The 23,056-nt window shown below is 40.9% G+C and overlaps 1 protein-coding gene across 2 annotated transcripts in view; it reads left to right on the top strand.

Annotated features, from left to right (window-relative positions):
* The window catches only part of LOC148336998 (uncharacterized), a 59,709-nt gene that overhangs the window by 13,911 nt on the left and 22,742 nt on the right, over positions 1-23,056 (top strand). For both annotated transcript variants that reach the window (XM_088297183.1, XM_088297182.1), the window contains one exon: positions 9,352-9,471. In XM_088297183.1, coding sequence (XP_088153309.1) covers positions 9,352-9,471 — 120 coding nt within the window. The remainder of the gene's footprint in view (positions 1-9,351; positions 9,472-23,056) is intronic.

The following is a 23,056-nucleotide window of genomic DNA, read 5'->3' as shown; positions in this document are numbered from 1 at the left end:
CCCGAATGATATCGCGTTAAAAAAATTTAATAGCTCCCCCGTCAGTATTGGTGGGAGTAAGGCGGTGTCACACACGGCCGCACGGTTGTGCAGGTGCAAAGGCTGTCTGCAATTTACCATGTCACATATACGGCCAACGACATCATCCGCAAGGGGGGGAGCTTGCAGTTTACCTGTCAATGTCATGCAATTGGCCGGGAAAAAGCTCGTTCAACGGCCCACAACTCAATTCAACTCACTTTAAAACAACCAAGGCTGCTTCCATAAAAAATGTCATAAAACAACAGTGCACAACTGGACTTCACGTCGGCAGCTATTGCAAGAAGCAAACATGGCAGTCTACATCTCTACCTAAGGCTGCTTCTTTTCAAACAGCAAAAATGGATGGACTCAACACCGGTTCCAGAAAATTCAAATAAAGTGTCAAGTTAACTCATCAGCAGCTAATGCGAGAAGCTAACATCTTTTACTCAGTGGTCCGTCTCTCCTTCTCATCAAACATTCCACAAGCTGATTGTCTTTGCAATTTCCATCGTATTCTTCTATACTTAGTTTTGTAAAGCCATCAGGGATCTGAAGTGCTATGTAATGACCTTTTTGAGAAGAGTGCTTTTTTTCCCCCTTCCACACGTCCCTGCCTCGCTACCTCCCTTGTAAGTGCCTTCATTTAATGACGGGGAAAAGGCGGTGGCCGTGTCGGCGACGACAGGCACTCACGCTTGGTCACTTGCCCCTATGCAATTCCTCCCCACTTACACCTCACTTGATCTGACCTTGGTTCATATCTGTGACATTCAGTCCTCAGACACTGTACAGGAAAGCCAGACTAAAGCTTTTTGCTCACCTCAGCTGGAATTAAAAGCAATAATAAGGATTTTTTTCCTTCATGGTATACTGTTGGTTTTAGCTAAATTGGTATATCATGAAAAAAAAGTGTGGGAAAGCAATACTAAAATAATGATGACAAATGTTTTTTGTTTATTCTTCTAAATTGTCCTCTGCTTCCCTTCCTGTATGTGAGTAAACATAATTACCGTTGAATTTAATGTTGCAAGTCCCCTTTCCTCGTTTTTCACTAAAAGAACTGGCCATTAACTTTAAAGTAACAGTATGAAATGTTTTTTGTTTTCTCCCGGGGTTCCCTTGCGTTTTTTAAGTGACCGCAACTGCATCTAGAATGGCAATCAATGATAAGGAATATAATTTGTTTTCCTCCTGGACTTTCACTAAAAAGAAGAGCTCCTTTTTTCTCTCTTTTTCTTAAATTTAATTATTAAGGTAATGTGGATTTTAATTGTATTTCTTTTTTTTAGATAGCTCCTTATGACTTCTACTAACCAGTCTTTCGCTAATCTGAAAAGTGCTGTTTAAATCACCCATCTCTCTCTCTCTCCCTCTCTCTCTCTCTCTCTCTTGCACATGGAATTTATTTCCAATTTAAAGCTGCAATAAGGGACAGCCAACCTTTCCCTGTTAGTATTATATAATATAAAATATCTATAAACCTCAACTGTAAATCTAAAGTAAAGTAACAATACGAAATTCTCAATTTTATGACCCTGCACCTAGCAAAAATCAGGAATTTTCAATAATCCGGACTTGAATGGCATTTAAAGCAACAATTAAGAATACTTGTATTTTGTTCATCATGAGTTTACCACCAAAAATAAAAATAAAAAATCATCTACATACAGTGGAATCTTGGAGCTGGAATGCATTCCAGAGTTCCCCACATATTTGTAATCCGCAGAATTGCCTATTTACTGATTTTTGTGGAGTGGAATTGGCCTCTGTTATTCCCTGAAAAACTCCCATATTTGTGATTGTGTTTAATTTGGTCATACCATAGCCCTGTCGAATAGAAATGTCGTGATTTGGCTGCAGTTTTGCGACATTGACTCAACACTGTAATTCTATTTCTTTTCAATTTACATGGAAAACCGTTCTTCTGGTAGCAAACAAAGCCTCAAAATTAAACTAGTTTATGAACCAAGTTTACACTGTTTGTTCGTGTGCATCAAATATTGTATAGGCGACATGCAGTAAAACTCACATTTTTCATAATTTTAATCTCGATTTCAGCAGTAACTGAAATTGTGAATGTGCAATGGTGAGTTCACTAAAATTTGATCGACAAAAACTGTGTGATCCTGGTTAATTCTAGGGACGGATCCAGGATTTTTTTTCTCTACTGGGGCTAAAGGGGGGCTGAGAAAATAATTAATATATTTTATATTTTCCAATAAAATGTTGGAGCGGCTTAACTGAGGCGACACAGATTTCGCCCTCGGTGTAATGCCATCCCTGGTTAAGTCCATACAAGATGTTGCACCTAGAAAACTCTACGTATATGTTACGATGGGTGTTGTGAGTTGGGATGGGGGGCATAATTGCTAACCGGTTTGACACATATTGATTTCTTTTTCTGACGGAAGTGCACAGGCGTCCATTTCATTGTTTGTTTGCACTCTTCTGAGTATAGTTGTTGTGCTGCGTCGTCAGGGCTACACACACACACACACACACATATTCGTGCACCCCCCCGCCTGACAGCCGGTCACTCACTTTGCGTTAACCGCAAGTGTTTTCACGGTCATCAAACAACGGTGGCCTGGAGGCGCTCATTTTCGCTCCGTGTGGCGCTCGCCCTGCAGCTCGGTTCTGCCCCACAAATTCACAGCCGGCCCCCCGGTTGAAGTGGCAAAATAAGGGGAGTCACGACACACACACACACACACACACTCGCACACGCACACACGACACACACAAATGCACACAGCCTTTGGGACACGCACACACAAAAAAAAAGTATACACTCAGCATAAGGAAGGCTGTTGGAGCAATTACAAAAACATGGCAGAACATGAGCAAGCAGGGCCGTGCTATCAGAGTGGGAAATAGAGTGAGCGAAGGAAAAATGATGACGCCATTAATAATACTCGCGGGAGGCGGGGTGGATGACTCTCCCCGCCATTTGTGTGTGACAGCACTTTGAGGTGAAAATGGTTGCTGTGTTTGATTTTTGGACATTTTAATGGAATATGTGTTTTTCGCAGCAATGACAAAAAAGTAGTTTGACGGTGGAGCTTCTACTTAGACCTTGAATTCATTCCATGTCTAATATCTTAACTCAATTTAGTTGGATATCTTTTTTTTTTATTACCATTGAGGTGAATTGTAATGCTGACATGAATCCATTTCAGCCCTCAAAGAATGCCACACGAACATTGTATTACAAAATATTAATACACAAAACTTGATGAAAGCGAAATTGTAAAGAAAACTGGTTCATAAATCGCACAAACACCGACTGTATGACCTTATGTACATTTGTGTGCCTTTTAGGGGTGTGGCCAAGTGAGTGACATAAACCAGACTACGCACTTAGTTTGCTGTTAGTCTCTTCCATGCTCCTTGCAAGTGTTTTCATTTGTTTTTGATTCGTCTGTTCAATTGACGGCAATCAGCGATTGTTCTCGCGCTATTTTTTTACCTCACTTCAGTCGAGCAGCGCCTTATCTAAAGCTTTGGCTCACAACATATAGCAAAAAATAGAGAAAAGATTTCAACCGTCACACGGCTTGTAAGTCAAAATGTTTTATTTAAGAAGTGGAAGCTTCCGCTAACTGTGAAAAGACTTTATTTACAATTAGACATAAAAAAGTACTGTGACTATACATGCAAATTATTTGTGCACATGGTGCAAACAAGCTTGGATATGAAATGGATGGATATATTATTTTAACTGATTTTAAAAATATGACGCTAACTAAATGCATTTCGTCACGGAGTGCGTTTTTCCACTTCATCCTTTTTTTAAAATCTGTTACAATTATCCGGTACGAGTAACATCAGCATTTTTTATGTTCCTTTGTCACAGCAGATGTAAACTATTCTTTATCCTCGCCTAAAAAGAGTTGGATAAAGTCCTCAAATATTCTTCTTTAGGATTATCTAGCAAATGAATTTTAGTATACAGCATTTTAAGGCGCACCTGTATATAAGCTGCAGCAACCCTTAACGAAAAACCCCAAAACGAAGAAAAAATGACACACAAGCCGCACCAGGCTATAAGCCGCAGTTTTCTATGTTGAAAAAAGTGAGTGGTTTACTGCATGCACAGAACGATTTTGTACTGTGAATGCACATAATGGTACATAAACCGATTCTTAAAAAAGTGCCTTTTAACACGGCAACAACATTGCTAATTAAAACAGAACAGACCCAAGAGATTCATTTTGCGTATTTTCTGAACTATAGAGCGCCCCTACCCAGTGAAAGAACAACCCACAGAAAAACTGCACCTTTGGATTTGCCGCATGGTTCAAAATCGCGGCTTATAGTCCGGAAAATACGGTAATTGATAAGAACATTAATGAAAATTTCATCGATTTTACCATTTTGTCCCCCGAGCATCCATTTTGTTGGTTGACAACACTCTCTTCTCTTCCTTCTTGTTCTTGTCTTATACCGTTCAGTGTGTTCTCACACACGCGCACACGCATCCCTGCTTCCTCGGGTGCGACCATTCCCTCGGCACTGCATTGCAGATGCGACTCACACAGCGAGCTGGAAGTTTCACTGAAGGTACACGCAACATCAGACGGCTTTGGAAGAGATGGAGACAGAAGTGCAAGTGGACACGTTCCCTTCCAGGATGTTCGGTCACCTTCCATCTTGTTTTGAATTGCCTATTGGAAATAATGGAAACGGCAATAATGTGGCCCTGGGTGAAATTGGCACCATTATAAAATGGATCGGTTCTACAAGTAATGTTTAGGGGATAGGACTCAAAAACAGAGGCGTACACATCCACCGCCCCCGTAAAACCGAGTCGCGTTGCGTATACGTCGCATGGTACAATGTGCCCTTTGGAACCGCACTTTTGCGGTTTTGTACTTGAGCTTTGGCCTCTGGGTGAGCTGCATAAAACTAAACAGCTTTTATCGGTTGCTGGCTTTGTCAGCCTGATACATATATTTTTGTATCTTGCACAGGCGTAGAAAACGCACTGATGTCAACCCTAAGGAAATATAATTTGAATGGAACTTACTTTGCAAAATAAATGAAAAGTATGTTAGAACTGGAAACTTCTCTCATAATAATGCCTTTATTAGTCCCACAATGGGGAAATTCGAGATTCGAACCCAGGCCTCCTGGGGAGACTGGGTCCTGAACGCGGCGCCTTAGACCACTCGGCCATCCTGGCAGCACTTTCTTTTAACCTCAGACCGCTTCATTTATTCAAATGTAACCTGACCATACTATTGATTTTTTTTTTTTGCAAAGAGTCAACAAAATGAACGAAACCAAAAACCGTCAACCGTTCTACTCTTGCCGACCTGCTTAATAATAATAATCAGTCATTATGTTTACATGGACACACTAATTTGGATGAAATGCCTGAATTGAATACAATTGCTTCTTATGCGCACCCCATTTGGAATATTCTGACCTGATCAAAATGTTATTCCGAATACAGGGGGGGGGGGGTGTTATGTTGATTGATAATCAGATCCGCGTGCAAGTTGCTACGGCTTCTTCTTCTTATGACTATTGTTTGCGTTATATTTCGTCAATGTGCATAAAGACACAAGGTAATTGGTGATGCATGAACACGCACGTCCTAATCTGATCCAAATTTTTTGTGTCCGTGAAAACAGCGCATTCCATTATAATTTTAATCCCAACTCTGATTGGATAAAAGGTATTATGTCGTAACGTAGGAAGCATAATCAGTTGTTCTATGAAATAGTATTTGAGTTGTGAATTGTGTTGTGCGAAGCTGAAGTTGCGCTATTGATTCAGTGACCAGTTTGTGGTCTAAAGAAGAACATTATGATTCGTCATTTTTTTGTATTTGCCCGCCATTTTAACAACAACATTAAAAAAAATAGTCCAAAGTACGCCGAGGTTTTCACCTGACGAATTCTAAAGCAGCAACTTAAGAGGCTTAAATGTTACCTATGGCCTCAGTGTCATTTGATTTTCATGGATGCCAATTTTGCAAGAAGCAGTGCAAGTTTTTTTTTTCCTTGTGAAAACCTGTTGCAGACGTGTCTTTGTTATTGCAGGCGCTTTGATGAATGATGCCCATTTAAATTGACAAGAAGCGCAGCATTTGATAATGGCCTTTTGTGTCGGCGTCTGTTTTGACTGGCCCCCAGGCTAAAAGTTAATGGACGCGATAGAAAAATGTTGATCAATTAATATTGTGAATTAATAGACCATGCGGAGGCAAATTCAAGCATAATGAATGCCTCGCAGCCACAATCCACCATCTCTACTTTTCAATTTGGAAGTGTTGTGCCCCTCCACTGTATGCGTGCAGACAAACAACGCTACACCTGAATGGAAAGATCAACAATGGAGATGACATATGAGAAAATTCGATGTCGTCGTAGCCCAAAGGCAGGTGTGTGGGGAAAATGAAAATGTTATTTTACAAATCATTTCTTATGCATCTGTTGATTTCAATTTGTCATTCAGAAATTGTGCAGCTTCCAACTAATCACAAACACTTTTTCTTATCATGTGTAATTATGTAGACATTTTTTTTCCAATCAAAGGCGCCTTCTTCTGTGAGGAATTTTACATTTTTTTGAACAACCCTGACTGATTTGTGATTGCTCTGCAGTATGAGCCTTTGATCTGACGGCTGGTTTGATTTTGAAAGCGCCACTGAGCGTGATAGGAAAAATTTGCATTGTGAGGAAAAAAATGTCCCCCTCTCCTAAAAAGACTGTAATAATTTATTTATTTTTGTGATGAGATTAACGACAAATTAGCACGCCCTCTTTTGGAGCTCTCGTTCTGCACAATAGTTTGGATTTATTGACATCAAACGTGAGTTCATGCGATCACCACCACAAAATCAAAAATACCGTGCCGATCGTTTCTCCGCTTACACAGGCTGAAGCAGACAAGACCAAGAATGTGCACACGAACCCCGACTGGTTATATTTTGGACATTAAGCTACTAAAAAAAAAAAAAAAAAATTGTTTGACTGTTGGCATGTCCTGTTTCTCATTAGTTTTGTGTTACAGGACTTAGCCTCTGTCTGTTCCTCATTGGTTTCAAGACTGCTCAAATAAATGTGGTCAAGGAATTTATCATTTTAGTCTGCCCTTTTTCGGCCATCTTGATCTTTTTCTGTCGGGATATTGTGAAGAATGAGCGGCGGTTTACAATGATTTTGAATGGTGTGTGTTTGTGTTTTTTTTTTTTTTTTTTTTTACACCAACATTGAAGCCTCTAATACTTTTAGAGCAACTACACATGGCTCAGAGTGCACCTGCCGTTTTGTCACTTAAGGCAGTTAGACAAACACCAATGTCCTATCAAACCAAAACGCTTAATTTTTTTTATACTTGATTCTCACGCGTGCGAAGTGTTACCTTGCAAAATACAGCCTTTGTAAAATCTCACTATGGGACTAAGACGTGACTAAAGATTCTACAAATTGTCTTTAAATGTGAGCAGCAGTGAGATTTCATTTCATTTTTTATGTGACTCATGCGATAACCAGCGAGAACAAAGCAACACCGTCAGTGTCATATTCTAACAACAGAATCCAATAATGGTCACGTTGGTAACAAAAGACATGTGCCTGAAAAAACATTTATTTAATTCCACCCCATCTTCCATTCAAATTGCACATATTAGCTACTCTGCTACTATAATACAATCATGAGCAGGACCAAAGAGTAATATTACATTGCCAAATTGTGTAAAAACTGAAAAAAAAAAAGACGGTGAATAATACAAATAAAATATTGGCATGGTGGCATTGTATTCGGAATAACAACAATATACAATAATAGGAGGTTAAAACATAACAGAAATGGTAAGGAGCAAACACACATTTGGCAAACAGCACTGATATATTGTGACTAGATCATTTGTTTGAATAACATTTTAAATCTACGAATAGTTTTACATTGTGAATATTTTGACATTGTGTAGAGCTGATTGTGTCCCAAGGGCCTTTTCCAAATCTCAATCTTAATGTAAACATAACACGAAATAATGTAGTGTAATGCACCTTCTTAGGGAAAATATCTTACTAAACACACAGTTGCTGGTAAAACTGCACATCAAAAACTCTACATTCTGTACCCTCGCCGGTTCTGACTGCTCGCTTGCCCAGTCATCCGTGTCCATGTTTTTGTCTTCTATCTGAGTTTAGACGCCATATCATTTACTTTGATATTGATTTTTTTTTTTTCACTCAAGCCCCAGTGTAAGCTTTTCAACCCCAGCTCTCCCAAAGCCTTTTGCCAGCGCCGCACCGGATCAGTGACTTGTGTAAGACAAATAGAGACAAAGTAGGTGGTCTCTTTTTGTGTCATGCCGCTAAGTCTCTCATCAACGTCCTCCTGTTTTTGTAGTTTTCCAGATGGCCTCACTCCTCGGCATCCCACTGTTCCTCACTTGGAACTTCCCAGAGCACACATTTGCATCAGGTCACTGCTCGCTTCTACGAGTGCTGTAATCCTGCCGGGCTTGCCACCCTGAAAATGCTCTCTTTGCAAGTACAGCGGGAGGTCGATCACAATCCGTTCCGGGGCGCTGGTCAACCTTTTCGATTTGTTTCACATTTCAAAACCATTCGTCCTGCAGGAGATCAGGGACTTCCAGGATCAAATAATTGCCATTCTAATACCGTTATTAACGGTACAGCTCGGGTTTTAATCCACATTTTAAAATGTCAGATCGTGATTGTCACCCTTCCACTTATTTTGTTCGTATTGTTCACTAGTTAGTCATATTGCACTTAAGGCAGAGATGCGAGCATCAAACAAGCAACCAATAGCTGACTTGAAACTAAAAGGTGTACATTCGGTTTCTATTGTATTAATGGCAATTTATTAACTTACTTGTTGACTTATTGTCTTGAGCAGATCGGGCAGACATGCAAACGCAGTATTGTAAATTGTGCTTCTGATTGTGCGGTTTCCGTACAAGCGAGACATTTTTTCAGTGGGGTTGCCAGAGTGACATAACGCCTCACTGAGAAGTCATTCTTCATCCTTACATCCACAGTCAGGATTTCATGAAATAAAATGCACACATAAGCACTACAGAACTGATCTTAATTTAACAGAAAATGCCTTTTTACTTTTGTGTACTATTTCAAATTCTACTTCTCTCTCAAGCACTGATTTGCCACCACCATTTTGCTTACTACCATCCATGGCTTGTTCAATCATTCTGTTTTTTAAATGCCTTAAATTGTTTTACCTTCAAATATTGTATTTTGTCTTAAAATATTACTTTTAGATGTTGTTTTGTACCTACGGTTGGCTGGTCTTGCGATTTATAATCTGAAGCGATTTATTCTCCCGCAGACCGCCACAAGAGGGCACTCTAGACATATGGACCATTTTCTCCGATTCCTTCCAAAGACAACTAAGAACTATTGGACAGAATGCCCCACAAGAGAATCATATCCTGCAGACTACGACGCTGTAAGTAGTGAAATCTGCATTTGAAAACCGTAGAAACCGAGATAAAGTTTGGAGTTAATAAGAAATGTATTCGGGGCTACTTTAACTGTGATGATGAAAATTTGAAAAAATAGTGAAAGCTTAGATGGCCACAGTGCGAAAAACGAGTTTTCCATTGGCTGCTTAAACAAGTCTCGTCAACAGTGCGACCTTCTTGGTGCTACTGCTTCATGCAATGCAACTGCCCTTCTAGTAGAGCGCGGACAGCGATGTCCCAAAAACATTAACATGAACACTGGACAATTTTTATGTTCATGTTTATTTTTCGTGTAGCTAAATAACCTTCATTGTGTTAGCAAATCTTACACCTCTTCAGCCTGTTCTTTATTCTTTTATTTAGGTTAGAACTTGCCTTCCAAGATGAATCTGTTTTTTATCTATTTTCCAAAATAAATTACCTGCAAAAAAAATGTAACATTAACGTATTTTTATTTCTTCCTCATTATGTATTTTTGGGCTGCTTCGACTTAAGTCAGGAGCGAATTGTAGTCCAAAAAAAAAAAACGTATGTGAAGCGCATTGAATTATCTGGCGTATGAAATGTTCTAAATGATTAAGGCAGCCTTACCTCGCCTTGCCCTCGTATGTGCAGCCGCAATTAAGTCCAAAGCTTCATCGGCACCACTACATGTGCACATTTTGGTTGTTGCGGGCTGTTGTGACAGCCTGTTCAGAACAATTGCAGTCAACTTAAAGGATCTTCTCACAGGTCGATGCCAGATTCATCCTGGATTTAATTGCGTCACCGAGCAATCACTGTGTGCCCTACAAATCCTTGGTAAAGCCGTGTTTTACAATAGAGGCATAATTGCGGGAGTTTAATTGCCTGCCAATGCTCCTCTCCTACTGCCTGCTAGCGCTGAAGAGCCGAATAATTAGAAACAGGGAGAAATTAGGCTGCAATTTTGTCTTGGCAATTATCGTAATGCAAAAGAAGTGCCATTAGTATTGTTAGCCGCAAACAACATAATCCTTTGACATCGTCAAGTCGCAGCACTTGGCCGCCGGGTGCGATGACTCTTGATAGGCCGACGAGCATTTTGCACTGCCTCTGTCACGTTAGACATCACGACAGACCAAGAGCTTCGCGGACTGTGCACATCCCATCCCCGAGTACTGCAGGGATTAGTCACGAGCACAATTTGCAGCGCCGTGTTTCCCTTTAAAGGTATATAAATTGGGTGTTAATCGTTTTTCACCGTGTCACCCATGAAATTGAGTTTGATGTAACAGAAAAAATAATGCACAGGATGGTGTATTTGTCCCTCCCGAACACAGGACGTTCTTTGTAATGTATGATTTGACCAGCACTTAAGTATACAACCAAAGATTTACTTTCAGACCTCCTCTTTTAATATCTGCAACGCAAATGCACTTTGAATACGTTTAGTAAATTTGGACATTATACAGAGGAAGAAAACAACGTCTCAGCTATTTGCCACATATTTTAATCTTTGCCTTGAGCCAAACAAAATGTGTATTCTGCAAAATCTCAAGGAAAGATGTCGTTTAGCATCCGCAAGTTTGGAGATTAAACAATTCTTTGCCGAATTTAACTCACTAATCTCAAACATTGGGATTCAGTGTTCATTTGTTCTTTCTTTAATACACAGCAGTTAAGTATTGGCCAGAAACAACAATGTTTTTATAGCGATTTTTTTCCTCACAGGTCATGATTGTTTGAATGAAATCAAACAAGAGTGAAGTCTCTGAGGTCAAACAATCTGTTCCATGACACTGGTCGGCTGTAGCCCTGTGTGGCACTCTTGCACCAATAAAACTTTTATTAACTGTGTTGTTTGACGTACTGAAATAGCATTCTTAAATGGCATACATACTGTGAACGGAGCGCTCCATGTCAATTCAGGTGTAAGTTATTTCCGTTTTCAGTTGGTTGGGTTTACAAAATGTTACATTTTTAGCCGCCACGAACAGTGAGAACCTCGACTACACTCCATCATTTGATCCATCAACCTTTTGCTAACGTCTTTGAAGTAATTTAAATGCCTTCATGCGTTACGGCTGATGCGTAATGTGCGCTTTTGCTGCAGTCAGAACCAGTTCAGGATCGTGATCAGGCTTCTGCAGAGAGAATTGATCATTTGAATCAGGTGTGTTGGACGACGGAAATATCTAAATTAGGCTGGATAGGGGCCCTCGAACCGTCGTCACGGTTTTTGATGTACAACGGATTTAGTGACATCACATGTCCAATTGCACAATGAGCATAATACCAAACTGGATAGTGGCATTTCTCTGCATCACACGGATGGACTCTTAGCTAAGAATCCCACTTCTGATCAATTATTCTGGAGGTCTATGGAAGAGAACTGTTCTCACATATCTGAATGGGCTGTTTTGGGTAGGAAAAAATACAGTGTCCCGTCCAAGACAGTAAAAATCCATGCTGTTTGTTCTTGACATGAGAGTCTGTTGCATACGGCTGTCATTCTGGATTTGAAGAGGGCTCTGTTGGGTTGAAATAGTAAGTTGGGAAAAACCCCAAATAAATGCTGAGGTGTACAGTCGACTTTTAACAGAAGTCTGGCAACAACCGCGTTAGGACAGAAAGCCAGCAGCTATGAACAGAAATGTTGTATTTCAATCAATACGTATCCAGACATAAAATAATGATGACGGCAGCCTTAGACGCTCTCGGACCGGAACACGGAAACAGCTGATGCCATTGTGACGAAGAGGTTTCATGTCAAATGTAAATATTTATCATCTCATCAATAATATTTACATGATTTTTTACCACAGAGTTTTGAGTTCTACACAACAATAGGTCTCAAAATTATATATTAGAATCAATTTAGCTTTGGTAAGGGACAATGATTTTTGACTTATAATCATTTATGTACAAAAAACATGTACATTAGTATGAAATAAAAAACAATTTACCGTTAAAAAAATCTATTTTCATGTATACAATTACACATAAATGCAAACATATACTTGACGGCAAGTAGTTTTTAAAAACTTGAGAAAGAACTGCCCCCTTCACAAAACCTCTTTAGTGTCCTTGCATTATTACAGTAATAGCTTTTATTGTTTTTAATGGTATAGTGGTATTTTCCGTCTTATTTGTAAATGTCACTTGTACATTGCGAAGAAAATCTCAAATTAAAACCATACTGCAATATCTGTCAGTAAAATCGCAATACGATCAGCCCAACCAAGGATGGCATTTTGGTAAGCATCCCACTCATGGCACACATTTTTTTTCTACAACCAGGATTCAAACAGTCTAATGGGTTGAAAAAAAAAATAGAACTGACCACAGTGGCAGAAACCACTTTCCGGTGGATGATGCTAACCTCCGCCACTGTCATTAATGAACAAATTTAAAAGTTTTTATTGGCTATTACATTACCGACCATAAGGACCAAACCAAGATCTGCAATGGCAAAGTGTAGGATTAATTGTGCGTCTCCAATACACGTCTGTTGAAGGAAATTACTTTGGGATTTAGGAAGCTCTTCAACATTGATGTTGGGTAACTCTCACTGGCTCTGAGTAATAAAGCAACTGGATTTGCTAAAGATTTTAATTGGGATGCATTATCCCATCCCCGCACAGACCCAAGAAGCAGGCAAACGATATGCACCGATAAGTATGAAGGTCAATCAGCTGCTTAGGCGGAGCTAACCGCACTCCCCCTACATGGGATCATCACTCTTGCAAAGTCGAGAGCATATAACACATTAGCCGGTGACCAGGTGGCGATAACATTTTCAAAGAGCAAAACTGTGAGCACAATTAGCTTGTTTTCCCTCCTTGTTGGGGTTTACGATCACTCCAGCGCTTGTTTCATCGCACGTTTGGTGCGCCGGTGACAAGTTCCAAGCGCCATAAAGGAGACGCGCTAATGAGGCCGTATGTAGAGAATAAAAGAGGGATTAATGAACAATGTGTTTGAGGAGCCGAGCCCTTTATAATACACCCGCATTCATATATATTTATACGCGAGGTGCGGATATTTGCCGGCTTGGTATTGAATGGTCCGCGGCGCGCTTGGAGGAGCGTTCTGCTGATGGAATCAAAACCCCTTTCACACATTCAAATGAGGCGCACTCAGCTGCGATTGGTATTGGAAAGGCATTTGTCGGAACAGCGGCTCACAGAAGGCTTCTTAAATACAAGGCAATCACGGCGACTGACGGCGAGGCGAGAGAGGTGTGCCCAGACTGCAGAGTGGGGGAACGGGACAAAGGATTATGATGGTAATAAGCAGTAAACCAAAACAAAGTCATCCCCTGATTCCCTCCCCTTCACTCTCTCTCCCACTGTCTGTCTCCCCCAATCTCGCTCGCCCCTAAATCCTCTCGCTCACCGGCTGCATCGCGTGCGCCACATATTGACAAGGCCCATTTTTTTCCCCTCCCCGTTGCTGGCGGAGCGACAATTTAAAACTCATTTCTCATTATTTGCGGCGAATCCGTACACATGCGCGCACAATTTCTAATCTGTCGAGGCCATGATGGCTGCTGGCAGAAGCGTCGGCTCTTTATGCAGATGGCTGACTGTACACCTGCACGCAATGTCAACTCTTGCACACCCGGATGGCCTTACTTTATTACAGGCGTCAGCGAATCTGCAAGCCGTCAACTGTGAAGCTTTTTGTGCTAATGCCTTTTTTTCCCTCTCTCGCCGTTCCTTTGACTGGCTTGCCATACGGAATTTTTTTATTTATTTTTTTTACATCCCAGGAATGTTCAGATCTAAAACAGCCTCTTTTTTTTTTGTTAGCCTCCCCTTACAGGGCCGTGATGCACAATTACAAAGAGTAAAGCAGTGTATGCTCATAGTTTTGACATCTTAAGTGATTTTTGAAAAGTGAAAGCGTGCACACATGCTAAGGAACAAAATTGGCACTTATTACTGCTCTTATACTCTGCGGTGTACTTGAAGTGACCAGAACGGCACGCCAAACTCACAATACCTCCATTCACAACGTCAAGTCTCCTCATCCGAACTGGATGCCAGTTGTAGTACAGCGAAGTGCCGCCAGACTTTTAAAGCCCTATTTTCATTTCCAGCGCATGTCTACCACAAAGTGGCGACTACACAGAAGGGTTGAACGATTTTATTTTATGTCTAGATAATTATTAATTAAAATACATTTCTGTTCATAGCTGCTGGCCCTCCACCCGAACGCGGTTCTAGCCAGGCTTATATTAAAACTCGAATGGACACCTTAGCACTTATTTTGGTTGTTCTCGACTCTTCATTTCACTTGAAAGATTAGCACGCTTAGCGACTCCTCGTTTGCCTCCTCGGTGAAAACGCTACATGTAGTGGGGTAGTTTATTTGTCACCTCGAAGGTGATGATCCGCATCACGCAGCTCGTTGCTGCTACTGCTGTGCACAGACTTTGCATATCTTGAACAGTCCGTTTTGCTGCGGCGCAAGATAGCTTGGCGCCTAGCATTCACGCAGCGGTGAAATAAATTACTTTCGGGACTACGGGCGACAGCGAGACGCTTTTAATTAATTATTGTTATTATTATTATTTTTTAAATCACTTAGTGTGTGTTAGTGTGACCTGCTTTGTGAGCGTGGGGCCCAAGAGACCTTTAAAAAAAAAACGCAGCTTAAATGATTTTGAAATCAGGTTGTCTGAGATGGTGATTTCTGCCCGACTCCACAGCAAATTTAGTACAGTACATTTTACTTTTTCAAAGGAAAATTATACTCTGAAAAGACAATAATGATTCTACAAAACACTGAATAAATCAACTCAGTCAAATAACTCCATGACTGAATGAGACTCATGGCGTTATGGGACCCAAATTGTTGACCCTCTTGATGCATTGGTCAAACTCTATTTTTAGATCTGTTATGACCCTCTGCTTATTTTTGGGGCAATTGTGTTTTTATAGCCGTTAACTTGTATTTGATCGCCTGAGTATGTTTTACACACATCCACTAATATGATTCATTACAATTTGTGTCCCTGTGTGCGGTATGTGATCCATCTTGTTTATGTGAAGGCACATGAACACGGCACTCAAGTAGGCGGCCTGGTGATCGCAGCCATCCATAAATAGGGTTGTTAATTCAAGTGACTCTTATTGATCGCTCCACCACTGAGTGGATCGACAAAGTAAATGCCCACGAGTGATGTATTGTTGGGAGAAGAATGGATGAAATACTGACTTTGTCCGAGGGAACATGAGAAAACTACTCTGACATAAAGCCTCTCAATGCTGTTGTATGTAAACTCACAAAGAGGCGCGTAGTGTGCAAGGCTCCCAAAATGGGGAAATCGTTTTCTAACTCGTAATCAGTGTTTTGATTGTTACTCTCTACAGTTCAAATATAATGCTATCCTTTGTGCTAAAATGTTGACTCATTCATTTAATACAATAATACTTTGTCTTTAATAATGATGAATGCAACATGTATAGAGTTTTTCAGAACTAAACCTTGCATAACTAAGAGTTATGTTCAACTACTAAATCATAACAATAATTTTCTCAAGTGTAGCTAGTGTAAGTTTCGGTTTATTGTCTTAGTAAATCTCTTATCTGCAAAGCTGATCAGTGTCAGATGTACTGCGTATCAAACATTAAGTGGCCAAAAGTTCTTGAATTTGCCTGTCTTTAATCAGACAGACCTTCTTTCTCAAATAGTGCTCCTGTTTTCTTATTGACAGTGGAAAAAAAAAAGTCTGTTTGCCTACAAGTAAGCTAGGTCGCTAGCGCAGCTATGTTAGTAGGTCCAAGTCCATCCATCCATCCATTTTCTGTGCCGCTTCTCCTCACTGGGGTCGTGAGGGGTGCTGGAGCCTATCCCAGCTATCTTCGGGGAGTAGGCGGGGGACACCCTGAACTGGTTGCCAGCCAATTGCAGGGCACACAGAGACAAACAACCATCCACGCTCACACTCATACCTAGGGGCAATTTAGAGTGTTCAATTGACCTGCCATGCATGTTTTTGGAATGTGGGGGGGAAACCCACGCAGGCACGGGGAGAACATGCAAACTCCACACAGGATGGCCGGAGCTGGGATCGAACCCACCACCGATGCTGTCTCTCACTGTGAGGCCACCGTGCCGCCGTAGGTGCAAGTATATTATTTTATTTTATTAAAGATAGTTTTTGAGTTATGTTACATTTTTGATAATGCTAGTGTAAGATTTATTTTCACGAGAATGTCTATATTTGTATCGATCTATTTTATTTCTTATTTAGGGGAACTATTGTTTTGTTGTATTGGCGGAGGGATATGGAGTGTAAAGAGGAACGAGCGAGGGAGAGGCTCTCGTTATATGGAGTGAGCGGACGAATGAATAAAGTCGAATGTGGAGCTATTCCCTCTCCGTGTGCTGTTCTTTCTCCCACGAACCCCGATGTCGGACTAGCACTCACCACCCCCAAGGAATCGAGTGTTACACTATGTGAATTATTTGATTAAAAAATTCAATATTTATTTTCTGAGGAATTATTACACTGACACTGGAGGGCACACTCCAGTTCCTGAAACACAAACATTAACGTCTCCTCAATGAGAAGTGAACAATAAGAAATGTTCATCAGTTACCAAATAAGATAAAAACACAACCTAGATTCTTCTTGGTTTGAGTTTTTCTTCTTGATTTGAGTGGTTTTTTTTGGGGGGGTTTTTTGTCATCCTAAATACACAGGCCGTTCCGAGTACTACATCCTGCTATGTTTTACTGGGCAAGACTTTGGAAGATTAGTGGCCATATTGGTGAGCCTCTGTTTGTTGAAGACAATTGTCGCTGTTTCAGATGCTGGCGATGATCTTGCTTTCCATGTAATTATCTGAAAACATAAAGCCGTTGGCTATGTGAATGTGGATGTTGATGTGTCGTTAAGTACAAAACAGTGTAAGAATTGCACCTTAGGAGAGCTTTTCTAAAAACAAAGATAACCCAGCGTAGTGCGGTGTTTACATCTGATGTTAAGCGAGTGGATAGATAGAGCAGGTCGAGTGTGGTAATTCTTCAGTTCTTGGCAAATCCACAAATACGGGATTGAGCAACGGGAAAAGTGCGTGTTTGTATGGACAAAGAGTGCTTTTGGGATAGTGTTTGTGTGAGGGAGGGGTTTATTTTTATGGTCTGTTAGGGCGGGAGAGTCGTCGCTGGGCAGCCGGATGAAAGGAAAAAGTGCTGCTGTGGCACTGATAATGTGACTGAGGACCACTACTGCCACACTTGGACAGTTCTGCAAACACACGCACACACGCGTACACATAATCCCGTCCCCTCTTTTCTTTATTTGCCTGTGCTGCCAAAAGCACTGATCTTGCCGGCGTAGTCATGACTCTCTCGCTCGTAAATACACATGAGGCGGATGCTGGTTTAAAGGAGACTTACTGTATTGTGCGAATTGTTCACGATTTAAAACAGTTCCTGCATGTCCTTAGAAAGGGCCTCTGATATTCTTTTGTCAAAAATACCCTACGGTTAAATAGAATAATAGTACCAAATATAAGCCACCAAATAAGTTGGTCTTGCTACGTTTTGTGCATGTCACTACCTTGCGCCCTCAGTGATTTATTTTTCCATCGGCAACTAGTAACAAATCGAGTCGTTTTGTCAATTGAAGACTTCTGACCATAGGTGGTTTACAGTTGCCAAGGGCTGGCAGCTGACACCACCACCTAACGTTTTGCCACGCCAATGAATCTGTCAATGATTAATGAAATGTTTTATTACAATTGTACCTCGATAACCACTTTAGAATTCACTTTTGAAGCGGTTAATATTAAAACATAAACATGATGAAAGAGTCGACAAATGATGATGGCACGACGATTGAATAATCCCCTTTTTGTCGTTCTTAATTGTAAACACATCAGAGCAGTTGCTAAATCAAACACACTCAACATGATGCTGCTACTGACAACCTCATTATTAAACCTAATGTTCCATTATTCAGAGCAAAACGGAGCATGCTTTATATTTTAAACGTCAAATATTCGATACAGCGGCACAAGAATATATATAAGGATGGTTGGGTTGGGGCGAAAAAAAAGCAAGTTTTTTTTCATAAAAATATGTTGAACGGCAGTAAGTGGCTTTATCATTGTCGCACATGGATAATGCACTGGAGAATGTGACGAGCTCGAGCGGTTAATTGATCAGGCTGAAATTACCAATGGATTTCTTTCAGAAGCCTGCGCCTGAAAATCTATTGTGCTTTCAGTTGCGTGGGGGGGTGAGGCGTCGATCGAGAATCATAGCGGCATGTAATATAGTGGAATGCGCACACAACACGGCGTTAATAATCTGTTTACACAACCGCCCCCCACTTCACATTGATTCCCAATGGCGCCATGCAACGCAAACTCGGGCTTACTTTGGAGACATTTGGAGTGAAGCAAATGTGAACTGTATATGTGATAAGTTGGATTTTGTGAAAACAAAATGAAAAATGAGATATTCGTGTGTTGTAATTCGACCCTCAATTCCCTTTAGAATGATGTATAATACATGGACGTATCTCAAAAATTGACAGTTACAACAATTTCAATGATGGCAATTTGAAATCCCTCATTCAGAGATAAAGGCGTTTTCAAGTTTTGGAATATCTTTCAAAGGTCCATAGCAACCAGTACTTCGAGTGGTGGTCCACAACCACTTTTCTCACGTACCGGTTGACACGTGTCCATAGATTTTGCTCATGGTGCTCGCTGCGCATTGTGCAGGGTGGGCTTTCGCACCTTGTCTGTTTTTTATTCATTTTGCTCGATTGTGGGTTTAATATTTGCGTAATGCGACCGTGAAAATTACCATCTTGACATGCATCAAGAGTCCATCATAGATGGATGAAACGGAGAGAAGCTGGTCACTCTTTAAAATGACATTTTTTTTTAAACCTCGAATAACAATTAAACCGGAAGTAATGCAGGTTTTCTTGTTCCCCTTTCATCAGTACCTGGTGGTTGGGGACCACTGCCTTAGAGAAAAGGTGTCGACCTCAAACTTTCAAGAAGTGTCTAGAAAGTAAATCCCCATAGTGATTAAGGATATCGGAGATTTGAAAAATTTCAAACCTGTGTAAGTCTTTACAGTTAAAAATATTACAAAAGCAGTTAGTGATTGTTAAAGTTGTTTAATTTCGGTCCCAATGAGGAACCAGGTTCTGATAAATAAGCACCTACATAATAGCTTCTCCTCAAGAAACGTCACAGTGTAATCGCTTCCGCTGGGTGCTGATACGCTGATACGTTTGTTAAGCAACAGTTGTGTACGTAAATGAAAAGGAAAGATTGCATTATTTTTCTAATATCAACACTTAGCACAGACTCTGTTTATAAAGACTGTTTCTCTCTTTCGTTTATCTTTTGTAAACTCACACACTTAATGCTAATTAACTTCACTTGATTTAATTAGTTGCGGGTACACTGATAGCGCTTTGCTTTTAAATGGCACTTTAAAAAAAAAAAAGGAACTTCTTTGGGACTTTTCTAATTTGCTGGATGTTTATGATGCATTATTTGCATAGTTTTGCACTGCGCCAGAGAGCAAACCCCTTCAAGGCTGAACAATTCCAATTTGGACCATCACCAGGATTCTAAACTTTGATATTTGGTTGACTTCCTAGTGATTCTCCTTTCAAAGCAATTTGGGGAAATGATGTTAAGTGAATGAATTAGTGCCAGATCCAAACAGTTGCTGTTCGCATATCTTTAAATGCACCGGTGGTGTTTTAAGTAACATTTTACATTCCTAACTTTGAATTCAATTATGGCTAACTAGACTGTGGTTCACTAAAGCAAATAGTGTTCAGTTATGTCTTCATGTTTTTTTTTTGTGAAATGGACTTGTTCTCGCTTGGGTTAAAAGTTGACTTGTTCTCGCTTAGGTCAAAAGTCGGCAATCGCAAATCTATTATTATTTCTGAGGGGCAGCACGGCAATGAGACTGACTGAGGAACCTGTCGTGTTAAATACTTGAAGATAAGTACAACCAGCTCAGTTTTTCTCCCGTTGATTTATTTATTTTTAAACTTACGCTAGCATGCATGCACGTTTTAGCGTGCAAGTGAGCAACCGTATGTTTTAAACTGACATATGTTTTACCATGCCTGCGGTCGATAATACGGTGAGCCTTAAGTATGTGTTAAATACAGACGTAGCACCCGCAACTGTGACGGCACCTTTTAGTACGGTGCAACATATGGTCGTGAAAATTCGGTCAACTTTAATTCTACTTTATCCAAACTTGTCACAGTCTATTATTGCATTCAAATGGTGGAAATTTGATACTGAAGTCAATAACATCGTGTCAGCGGTCACCACAGCTCTATTTTTGGCACAGTTTTCGCTTTCTGATGCAACCCACCCATTTTTCTCCAGGTTTGAGAGCGGCTGTGAATTGACATCTAGCGTAAAGTGTCTTGTGAGGGACCAACATAGAAGTTACCACACAATGAGCGCAATTTGAACTCTGGTCTCCAACGTGTACAGTGGTGTTAGCCAATCAACATTGCATTCCACAGGGAGCCATAAGGTGGCATATTATTTTCGATCATCAAGTAGGACGTACTCTTACTAGTATTGCTTTAGCATCGCTTGCTGCCTGCGAGCAAAGAGACGCGTTGTTTTCAACCCATCACAAATTTTTCGATTTTTATGGGAAAATGTGGACAAGAAGTAATACAGGGCGAGCCAGCGCAACGCATGTCTCAGGTTCCAGCAGTGGGCCAATGACTCTCTCGCTGCCCTGTGATGTGTGCTCTTTGCGGGAAGGTGAGCGCAGAGGCACCGCTCACTTGCTGGATCAATTTTTTTCCTCCCCAATTTTTGCACAAATGAATTGATTGAAATAATTGCCATTAAGTAGGGCTGTGCAACTCTCCACAAAAGCCGATTCGGTATCGTTTTTAGTACACCTGGGTTGTGAAATTTATGGACGGTTCGATATGAAAGTGGAACGATTTGGTTCGACTATGGATTTCGTTTCGATATGTTATGACTCAGAGAGGGTACAATGCAAATACTTTTTTTTTTCGTCATTTTACATACATTAGAATGAACTAGTCTGTACCGTAGTTGTACCATTTTCTTCTCTGCTATATCGTGCCAATAAAAGACAATTTAATACGCATCTTGATATATTTCAAAGTAGAATTATTATTATTACAGTTCGATTCGCTCGCAACTTTTAAATAAAAAAAATATTTTCTTGTTTAAGCCGTGTTTTTGTTGCACTCATACTATTGAGTGTCAACGTGTAGAATCGGCTCAGGCTGTCTGGTTAAATTTGATTAGCTGTTAGCTTGTGAATCAGTGCACTGGACAAGAACGGGAAGTGACAAAATCATGAAAACATGCGCAGCAGGTCCAGAGTAGTTGGCATCTCCGTCGGCTTTTGCGGTGTGTTCTTCGGTCTTTTTCCGGTCCGACGTGCCGACTTCTAGATCGACGCGACAGTTGGCCATGATAGCTGACATCGGATTGGTGTGTAGTTGCAATGATATCCAAAGAAAGGTGTGTTGCTACCAGGACTGTCAGAGTCAATGGGACTATTGTGCAATGCGGGCCTGCAATTACTCGATTACTTGATGGAATTCTAAAAAGAAGTGCATGTGACAGTCCCAGTGTATACGGCATGTAATAGTATGATGAGATGTGATAACACCCCTCTGAAAGAAACCATATCTACAATGTGGCCCATAACAAAAATGAATTTAACATCCCCACTTTCCAGGCTCACTGACCTGAGGTTTCAAAAGGTTTGCTGAATTGTCACATCATATCGCGCTTGAAACAGATATTTTTTCCCCTGAAAGAAGCATTTCAGCGCATTTTCCTTCGCAATGAGAGCATAACCCCCCTTGGGGTAGGTTAACTACAGCAGGCAGTGGGCTTAGCCTTATGTGCGCATTGCACCCACTCCAAGGCACGTTCAAGGAAATGTGTATGCGTCAGTGCCACACGCTTCTGCCTATCTGTCTTTAAAAGAGGCCGTGAATGATCTTATTTAGCGCGCCTGCCGATTGTCGCTTTAACCTGTCGGCCACGCAGGCTGCCGCTGCATTAACGATCACAGGGAGAGGCGGCAGTGAGGTCCGCACCTTGTTCTCCGCTCGCTATCTCCACACCCCGGCGCGCACAGCGAGGAGAAGGAAGAAAAAGCAGGGGAATTGTGGCGGAAAATTACAGTCTTCACATGCCATCTAAGAAGCCTGCTGTGGCTGCTCAGCAAAGGAATAGGCGGTTGTTTTATCGCTTAACGTATGTGCTGGGGCACTTGTGTGCGTCTCGACACTTTTGCCACATTCTTCATTTTCTAGAGAGTTATTGAGAAATGAAGTCCTGAATCTTAATTCCTTTGAAATACAGCAAACCCAAGATTGGTCTGTATATGCACCGTATCAGATTTTGGAGGTATATGAGCCTGACCAAACCACGTCATAATCATCACCCTGTGGAAGAAACTTATTTCGGCCCCTTGCATCCGGGATCTTGTCTGTCATGACCCACGGCTCGTAACCATAGGTGAATGTAGGAACGTAAATCGAGAGCTTTGCCTTTCGACTCACCTACTTCTTCCTCACGG

This window comes from Idiotropiscis lumnitzeri, chromosome 5 (assembly GCF_059441095.1).
Source record: "Idiotropiscis lumnitzeri isolate Australia: NSW breed Sydney's pygmy pipehorse chromosome 5, RoL_Ilum_1.0, whole genome shotgun sequence".
In the NCBI taxonomy this organism is placed as follows: Eukaryota; Metazoa; Chordata; class Actinopteri; order Syngnathiformes; family Syngnathidae; genus Idiotropiscis; species Idiotropiscis lumnitzeri.
Note: the sequence above shows the minus strand (reverse complement) of the source record. Positions and strands in the feature narration are given on the sequence as shown.